The sequence below is a fragment of the Macrobrachium nipponense genome, chromosome 9 (genome assembly GCF_015104395.2).
Source record: "Macrobrachium nipponense isolate FS-2020 chromosome 9, ASM1510439v2, whole genome shotgun sequence".
NCBI lineage: Eukaryota > Metazoa > Arthropoda > Malacostraca > Decapoda > Palaemonidae > Macrobrachium > Macrobrachium nipponense.
The window spans coordinates 84272924-84283285 of NC_061110.1; the positions used below are offsets into that span (position 1 = coordinate 84272924).

The 10362-nt window shown below is 35.6% G+C and overlaps 2 protein-coding genes across 2 annotated transcripts in view; both read left to right on the plus strand.

The window, feature by feature from the left end:
* The first annotated feature begins 420 nt into the window (after positions 1-420).
* Positions 421-1995, plus strand: LOC135217922 (shematrin-like protein 1). Its single transcript, XM_064254012.1, has 2 exons — positions 421-861; positions 1512-1995. The coding sequence occupies exons 1-2, from the start codon at positions 781-783 to the stop codon at positions 1863-1865; spliced, it is 435 nt and encodes a 144-aa protein (XP_064110082.1). The 5' UTR covers positions 421-780; the 3' UTR covers positions 1866-1995.
* A 7713-nt stretch (positions 1996-9708) lies between these two features.
* LOC135218118 (uncharacterized) overlaps positions 9709-10362 on the plus strand; it is a 4849-nt gene continuing 4195 nt past the window's right edge. The window contains exon 1 of the mRNA XM_064254263.1: positions 9709-9859. Within this exon, the coding sequence (XP_064110333.1) occupies positions 9709-9859 (151 nt within the window). The remainder of the gene's footprint in view (positions 9860-10362) is intronic.

Below are 10362 nucleotides of genomic sequence, written 5' to 3' on the forward strand. Positions count from 1 at the left end.
ATTAAATTACCCCATTAATTAAATCCATATTTCAGAAAACTGCTTTTGAGTAGTACTTGAAAACTACAGACATTAAGATCAAAAGCAAATTTGGAATGAGAATCTTCACAAATGACTTTCCAGGCAAGGAATTGAAAAAGTCAAGCATTTTGTTTAACATGACTGACTCCCTAGTTTTTTATCTGTTTTCCAAGAACGGAGAAGACGAATATAAAGTCCATTTATTTTCATATGGGATTTCCAGTCATTAAAAAACGCAGGTGAAATAAAATGTAATTTCCTTAACAATTTTATAGTAGGGTAAAACACAATGAGGTCATGTTTTGGAAATTTGCCTATTACAGTATCCTTGATTTTCGTAACAAATGAGGTTTAGCCAGTATCTTTTTTCCGGGATATTCACTGGAGCTCTACTTCGACATATATATATGGACAATATGTGAATGTTCCTCATATGCTAACAGTATATAATGTCTATGATCACAAAGTGAATACGAGTGAGAATATTCCAAGCGATATAAGTCCCATTCATGGAACATCTGTGAGTGATTTTTAAGAAATAATTCTAGATTCAACAACAATTAACAACATAAACAAACCTTGAAGGCCATCATCGCCATCATATTGTGGGCGCGGTGAGCCTATCGGAAGCTTTGATTACCCAGTTCTAACTAAAAGATATTTATTAATAAATAAATCTTAATTCTTTTGGTTTCGTGACATGTGGTCTCCAATGACAAATGCACCGACCGCGACCACTTTCCCGGAGCCGTCTATAAAATGCCGAGGCGGCTGGAATTCGACACACTCTACCGCCCAGTTGGCCACGGTGAACACCAGCTAGCAACAATGAAGTTTCTGGTTTGTACATCTCTTGCAACTTAATTATATTTGTCTTACATAAAGGTTAAAAAGTTTCGAACCTTAAATTCTGTTAAAAACATCACATATTCCAATGCAATCACATAATGTTTTCATTCTTTAAAATTTCAATTATTATTTGATAAAAGGTTGAAATATGTATGTACATATATACAGTATACCACTGTATGTATAAACACAAACAAATGACACACACTCTCTCTCTCTCTCTCTCTCTCTCTCTCTCTCTCTCTCTCTCTCTCTCTGTTTAAACTTTTTATATTACCATTGTTGTTTTTAGCATTTTGATTGCAGACTATAATTTTCAATTCTTTTCTGTACTTGCTGCGATTATATCTATTATATACTTTACACTATTAAGGGATTTTAGAAATTACCTTATAATATTAAACTGCTCCCGTAATTACCCTACCAATTTCAAAGACAATCATTAATTAATAAATAAATAAAAGTCGCAACTCAGAATGTACCTCTACTTGTGTTGTTGACCATTTTATCAAAAAATAATCAAAACAAGTATCATAAATTGAGTTAGGATAGCAGAAACACAACTATCCTGAAACTTTTTAATGAGACTTATAACGGCAACTCTTCCCTATATTCACCAAATATTCTATTTAAATTTCCAGGTAATTGTGCTCTTAGCGGCTGCCGCTTGCGCTACTGAGGTTGAGAAGCGAGAGGCGGAGCCGAGCTATGGCTATTATCGTCCTTATTATGGCCATGGATATGGCTACCCCTATGGGTATCGTAGCCACTACCCAGTAGGCTACGGTTACGTGCACCGCCATCACAAGAGGTCTGCTGATCCAGAGCCAGAGGCTGAAGCTTCCTACTACTATAGACACTACCCTGTCTACCATCCTTATGGTCACCACTACGGAAAGAGGTCTGCCGATCCTCACCCTTATGCTGACCCTTCCTATGGTTACTATGGCTATCCTCGACCAGTCTACCACTACCCTTCCTATCACTACGGTTAAGGAGAAACATCACCATTGTTTAACCATCACCGTTGATTTCCCTGGAGCATAAATGTGGATTTTCCATTGTTGCTGATTCAAGAGTGTCTTATGTACATAAAAACGAATTGAATTGAGACTGAAAAGCACATTCGATTTTTATTTTCATCCCTCATCATATACAAGGAGATATAAATCTAAGCATTTTAAAATCATTTATCTTTTTCTTGGTCACTATTTATTAGGCATTTTTTGCTTCAAATCAAGTTCTTTTAATGCAAATAGTGCTTTTTCACACTGATAGTGTTTACTCTAGGATAAATGAATACACTCGAAAGCTCTATCAACCTTCTCCCTTACAGAGGCAGAAAACCAGATGAAGCTCGGTCAAGTATCGGGTCCTTTATGAGTTATGGTAACCACATCGTTTTTCTTGAGCAGTTGTCAATTCGACGTCATATTCCTCCTCCATTGTTTAAGACAGCGGGAATACGGCGTGAGCATGACAAATCGTACTGCTCAGGGAACTACCTAATTATCTTCACTTATGTGGTAAAAGTTCCAGAATCAGCAAACCTCAAAAATGTTCAAGTCATTAATTAAATTATGGTTGGTAAGACTGGTTACATCTCCGTCCAACCACTAGGTGAAATTAATTGATATATTCTGATATAATGATTGTTTTAATTCTGTTTATGTTGCCTAGTAACTGGTGCAGTTTCAATACTTCCGTTTTCATAAGACGTGATAATAAGAATTTTCACTTAACTATTGCTATGTCAGGCTAATTTCTTGTTTTTTTTTTTTTTGCAAATATCTCTCTCGCTCTTTTTTTATACCCACACACACACGCGCACATACAAACACACACACATATACATAATATATATATATATATATATATATATATATATATATATATATATATATATATATATATAATAGATGCTACTGTTCTAAAACTAGCATATGTAAACAAAAAAGATGCGAAGCCCGAGGATACGTCTGTGAAACGAAAGACATAACGTCCCTTTAAAAAATAGACGGGGGGAGAGATACGAAAACCATTAGGAATATTATTTGATATTGCGGAACGAAGGCCCAAGGAAACAACAATTTGAAGTTATTATCTGTTTAAGGAATTCTGTGGGAAATTAATATGGTTGATCGACAATTTAACAACAACATTGTTCTTTACAGAAGAACATTTAACAAGAAAGGGAAAACGAAAGAATCTGGAGGCAAGAAACTCGGAACCTGGCAAGCGCCGGTGACGCAAAGCCAAGGAGTGATCAACGGAAGATTACATAGGACATTACGTCAATCAGAATTATGAATTTGGCAGCAAAACCAATTCCTTGCTCTCATTCTTTTTACACTGGTTAACCACCTGGTAATAGTTTACTTGAGTAATCAAACACTTCCCCACACGCACACCTCACGTCCCACCCCACCCTCTCTCTCTCTCTCTCTCTCTCTCTATTCCGTATCAGAGTTGTTCAAAATTTGGTACTTATTTTTTATTTTCATAATTCACAAGAGAAGGAATTCTTGGACGGCAGATGCAAGACGCTTTAGAGAAATAACTACCCTTGAGGAATGCTAATTAGTCAGTAGTTTAACAAGTAATAAGATTTGCATATCAGACTGGATAAGTGCCTACGTACGCAGTTCCTGAAAGACCCAAAGTACAATGCAAATTTTTCTACTTATCTTTTGAGGATACAGAAATTTGGATATATGAAATCAACTTCGCATATTGTGAGGAGTAAAATTTCCATGTCTAACGTTAGAAATCTTATGAACACTTCATATGAAAACTGGAGTATTGAAATTATAATGGTTATTAAGTATGATTACCAGGCTACTGATGAACACTTGACGATAATTTGCCAATGTTAAACGAAGAATCTTCATTATGAGCAAATAAGAGCTATACATTTAGTAATGTTTCTTAATCTAGTCTGTGTTATATGTAAATGATAAAAGATAGATTGGTGGAAAGCCAATTACATATTTCAGTGTCCAACAAGGTTTCACTCAAAGGAATGACTGAAAAAATATATATGTAATTAGAGAGAAGTAATTTGTAAGACTGTAAGGAATGCTCCCGCGAATACGACAGCCATTATAGGTACTGGGGCGTCAAATGTATTTCGCTGTGTTCGGTACAGGCGCCCTGGGGGATAATTACAGTCGACACCCAATAAATAACGTTAATTTCTTAATAAGCAACTCAATTACTACAGGAAACTGTAATTTTCAAAGAAATACTAGACGCAGTTATTACCTGGATCTACCCTATTAGAAAATATGGTTTTAATTAAAAAGAAAAAAAGAAGAAGAATAAAAAGAAAAAAGAAAGCATGGTAGTTGTACAAAGCCGAGACCACTCCTACGAACCAGAAGGTGATGAATACCTCGGACAACTGGGGCTTGTTCATTCTGGTGAATTTCCCACAGATACGAAGATAAACAGCAGGAATCAACACAGATTTTCCCATCAGCCCCTTTTCGACCCTTTGCTTAAATTTGTCCTTCACTGGTTAACTGACATCAAGCCTTCCTTAGCGAGAGGAGGGGCGTTCATTTGATTTTCTTTTACGAACTTGCTTAGTTCGTTGTGGAGTTATTGCCCAGAATTACCTCTCTCTCTCTCTCTCTCTCTTAGAAGTCTGATAAACATGGTTATAAATCACTACTATTTCAATACTCCAATTTTCAAATCGCGCGGTCAAAAGATTTCTCAATTTACACGGAAATTTTACCTTTCACAATATGCACTGCTAATTCCTTTTACAAATACATCTCTCCCCCTAGAATGGTTTGCAAAATTATAGTAGTATTTTAGGGTCATCTAAGAATTGCGTACGTAGGTACTCAGTGATTAGGATATGCAAATGATATTACTTCCTAAACCACTGAATAGTTAGCGTTCAAGGGCAGTAATCCTCTAAGGGTGTTTTTGATGAGTCATCTACCTTCATCGAAAGTGACTTGCTAATACCATAGCATTCACATGAGACTGTACTGCTCACTTGTGAATTATGAAAGTCATGAATAATGGTAAATCTATAACATTATCTGAACGAGAGAGAGTGAGATTTGGGGGGGAGGGGGTTGGGGACTCTAATCACTAAGTAAACCATTACCAGGGAGTTAACCAATGTAAACAGGACGGGAACAAGTTATTGTTTGTGCTTTCAAATTAATAATTCTCATTGACGTAATGATCATATGTAATCTAAAGTTTAATACTCCCTGACTTCTCTGCGTCACGGTATTTGATAACTCAGAGTTCCTGCCTTCTGATCTGCTACTTCAAAATTGTATCTTTTCCTTCTTTCTATTAGTTTTCTTCATGAAGGTGCGATTCAGCTGTTATAATGAGAATTGATACAATTCATTTCCCTTTTTCGAATTTTTATCCTCGCAGAACCCCTTGGATAGATAATGACGTGAATTGAATTTTTTTTTCTTTTTTCGTGGGTCATCCTCCCGTTATATGACTCATTATCTTTCATAATAGATTTCGTGTCCCCCTTCAAGCCATTTGTTAAGGTTGGTAACAAAGGTTTCGTCGTTATCCAGCCACCAGGCGTCACTAGATTAAATTAACATACAGAATATTCTTTTTTTTTTTTTAGAATTCTGTTAATATTTCGTAGTAATCGTCGCAACTCTATTAGTCCCATTTTCGTGCGACGAGGTAACAATTTTTCTCACCTTGCACACGTGAAACCTTACGTTTCTCGTTAAGTTTAGATATTTTTCTCATAAAGATTTCTCTCTCTGTCTCTCTTTCTGTGTATATATACATATATAATATATATTATATATATATATATATATATATATATATATATATATATATATATATATATATATAGATTTCGTGACAGAATTGAATGTCCATATTAAGAAAATTTTAGGTTCTTTTTGATATTGAAATTTTAAAAGCTTAACAAAGTTTTCACTTGTGTGTATGTATATATATATATATATATATATATATATATATATATATATATATGTATATATATATATATACATATATATATATATATATATATATATATATACATATATATATATACATACATACACACAAGGGAAAACTTTGTTAAGCTTTTAAAATTTCAATATCAAAAAGGACCTGAAATCTTCTTAATATGGACATTCAATTCTGGCATAACCTCGTAAGTTCAGTTACAAAGACCACAAGTGTCAGCATTGTTAGATTTTTTTTAAGAGAATCAAAGGTCTGGAGGCCTTTATGTTTACAGATAACAACAGAAAAAAAGTTCATATGTCAAAATGTTACAGAAATCAATTGAATATTGATATAGGGGGATTTAACGTTCCTAGATAAATGGGCCTGTCCGTTTTAGACATAGTGTCTCAAATACAATCGGTATTGATAGTGTGGTTTTTGGATCAAATTGGAATTTCAAGTGGTTTTGAATATTATTGTCCTCGTCGGTGTATTTAAATATAAAATGTTCCTGACCTTTCCCATTCTTTTACTTTTAATAGAAATGTGCTTGAAATCGCCTCATATGTTTGTTATTCAAAGCATTAGAACAAGAATAGGCTTCTTAAGAAACAGTCATGCAGAAAATGATAATACTTGGCGGTTATACTGAAATTTCAATTGCAAACTTCTTAATCAAGTACCAGCATTTATGGAATCAAGATCTTTAAGAATCGCAGGGAAGCTATTACAGGAACACAAGAAGGATAGTACTTGTCGAGAGAGATGCTCATTTTAAGAAGTTACTCGTAAATATTCCCTTGAAACCAATTACCATTAATAATCAATGTACGAGACCTTCAATAATAACAAAAAACGGGACCTGCAGTGAGCCTCTCAGAATCTTTGATTGCTCATAATTTCAAGTAAAAGATATTTATGAATCATAATCCCTCTCGGTTTCCGTAACACGATTATTGTCTCTAATGACAAATGCACTGACCACGGACACTTTCCCAGAGTCTCCTATAAAATGCTGAAGCGAAAGCAATTCAGTACACTCTATCTCCCAAGTGGCTTCTGGAAACACAAACGAGGAACCATGAAGTTTCTGGTTTGTACATCTCTTAGAACCTAAGTGGTTTAGTCTTTCAAAAACCTACCTCTTTAATGATTCTGTGAAAAATAATAGGAAAACTTCAATTCACCATTTTTTGTTAGTCTTAATAGATTTCCATAGTTTTGGATGAATATGTAAGAAGAAGTTACGGTCAAATAAATTCAAGCTCTCTCTCTCTCTCTCTCTCTCTCTCTCTCTATCTATCTATCTAAAATCTCGAAATTTGTAATAGCTTTGCTGTTTTGGTCATGTTGATTATACATTGCACATATTGTGATTTGTTTATAATATATTGTACACTACACTGGATTGTTGGTGGTAACCAGAAAATAAGCTGTCAAATTACTCTAGCATTTACTCATTGCAAATGTAATTAGCTTAGAATTATTACTGAAAATCATCCTATTCTTTTTTTGTTTACTATTTTCAAATATATAAACTTAACGCATCATTGAAACACCAATCATTTTATCAATATATATGTTACGCAAAATGTGGATAATTGCCTAATGTGAACATTAGGCAGAAAAATTGCCTAATCTCCATATTAGGTAATTTGTTTTGCCCAATGTTAACAACAGGCAAATTACTTGCCTATTGTCAACATTAGGCATGATTTTCAGATTAGGCGAGGGTATTTTGCCTAATGTGAATTGAATGACGAACCACTGTAACTAGAGTGTTGTTCGAATGTTGTTCGAAACTTTGGGTCTGTCACTTAAGCCATTATCCTTTGGTCAGTGTGCTACGCTGAGGGTCCCGGATGTCGATCATGATCCAACAGATCTTAAAAATCTGTTAGTGGTCGTCCTCTGGGAACAAGATGAATTATACACTGTAGGTTGTCGGGAGGTAATTCTTGGACCAAAATTTACAGCAGCTGATCTATAAGTGCAATCAAACAGCCCCTGATAAAGTCTGAAGAGGTTCCTGATATCCTGATATCTGCCTATCGCTTAGAACAGCAACAGGAAGAACCACTGGTGGGCAAGGATATATAAAGTGTCAATGTACTACTCAATGTACATCAGGACGATGCAGCTGCCTAAGAAAAAAATTTAAATGCAACTCACGCCGTCACCCGGGCAGATCATGCAAAAATTTCTGATTCGACTCAACTGAACCCTGAGATCTATTGACTTATTTCTCTTTTACTGATATTGCATTAATTATGTTTGTGTTTATTCAAATAAATTGGAATTCTTTAAACTGCCTTTACATTAACCATGTTGCATTCTCTTGTAACCTCCCGTGGGTTGTCTGCAGGATTAATTGCCATTTCTACACTAAACCATAATATATGTTTAGATTAGGCAGTCTTATTCACATCGGGCAAAATTGAGCTGCATAATTTGAACAACGGGCATATTTGGCCTAATGTTAACAAATTGTAAACTTTATGCAAACTGCTTGCTTAATGTACTACTGGCAGCCTCCACTTACGCTGTTGACATAGAGAAGCGAGATGCTGAGCCAGACTACGGCTATTATCGTCCTTCCCTTGGATATGGCTACGGTCACCCATATGGAGCGCACCATCATTACAAGAGGTCTGCTGAACCAGAGCCTGAGGCTTCCTACCCCTCTGGACACTATCCCGTCTACCCTCCCCATGGCCATCACTATGGGCACTACCCCATCTACCCTCATCATAGCCACCACTATGGAAAGAGGTCTGCCGATCCTTACCCTCATGCTGAGCCTTCTGACGACTACCATGGCTATCCTCATCCAGTCTACCACTACCCTCCCTATTACTATGGTTAAGGAGCAATGACTTCCTTCTGATTCTGATCTTCTAGTGTCTTCTGTACTCACATGATCTGAATTGAAATTGCTAAATACATTTTGATTGTTATTCCCATCCCTATCATAATCTAAAGAAATTTAAATCTATGAGTCTTAAGAAACATATGAGTATATTACGTTTTCTTGTAAAACATTTACTCCACTCTGATTTCATATAATCTTTATCATCTTTAAATGTTTTGACGGCAGAATAAACACGCATTCAACAACTTTAACTATTTTCCTCATACAGCAAGGAAATCAGATTAAATACAGACAGGCGTCGTATCCTTCTACAGATTAATCAAGCTACCCTTGTCGTTCACATCGAGCGGTAATCTATTTGGCATCATATTCTTCCCTCATTGCTCAAGACAGAGGGAGCACCGAGTGAACATGACAAAACAGAGCACTTTAGGATACTATAAACCTGCAATTGCTCAAAGACTTTAATCACTTTCATGTTGTGTGTGTACTTTATAAAGGCTTTTACGTCCATTAGTCGTCCACTTTAGGATGCAATGAGTATAGTCCATCAAATTACCCAAGTTTTTAATTACTTTCATGTTGGTGTGTGTGGTTTAGACTTTTGCGTCCAATAATCGTTATTTAATTGAATTATTAAATGCTATTATATTCATAATTTTACAGTTTTGTAAGCTTTATTAACTGTTGTATCTATAATTAGTTAAAAGATTTCTCCGCCTTAAGCACGAAAATTTTACCTTTCGTATTATGTACGGTATAATTTCATCTCTCTCTCTCTCTCTCTCTCTTCTCTCTCTCTCTCTCTCTCTCTCTATTCTATATCAGAGTTGTTCAAAATTTGGTACTTGTTTTTTATTTTCATAATTCACAAAAGAGGGAATTCTTGGAAGGCAGATGACACATTCAAGACGCTTTAGAAGAATAACTACCCTTGAGGAAAGGTAATTAGCCTGAGGCTTCCTACCCCTCTGGACACTATCCCGTCTACCCTCCCCATGGCCATCACTATGGGCACTACCCGGTCTACCCTCATCAGAGCCACCAATATAGAAAGAGGTCTGCCGATCCTTACCCTCATGCTGAGCCTTCTGACGACTACCATGGCTATCCTCATCCAGTCTACCACAAACCCTCCCTATTACTATGGTTAAGGAGCAATGACTTCTTTCTGATTCTGATTTTCGAATGTCTTCTCTACACACTTGATCTGAATTAAAACTGCTAAATACATTTTAGTAGTTATTCCCATCCCTATCATAGTCTAAAGAAATGTAAATTTATGAGTCTTAAGAAAAATGTATTTTACGTTTTCTTGTAAAACATTTACTCTACTCCTCTGGTTTTATTCGTATCATTTTTATCATCTTTAAATGTTTTGACGGCAGAATAAACACGCATTCAACAACTTTATCAACTTTTTTTTCCTTGTAAAGCAAGAAATCAGATTAAACTCAGACAGGCGTAGTGTCCTTCTACAGATTAATCAAGCTACCCGCGTCTTTCACATCCATCGGTAATCTATTTGGCATCATATTCTTCCCTCATTGCTCAAGACAGAGAGAGCACCGAGTGAACGTGACAAAACAGAGCACTTTGGGATACTATAAACCCTCACATTGCCCAAAGTCTTTAATTACTTTCATGTTGGT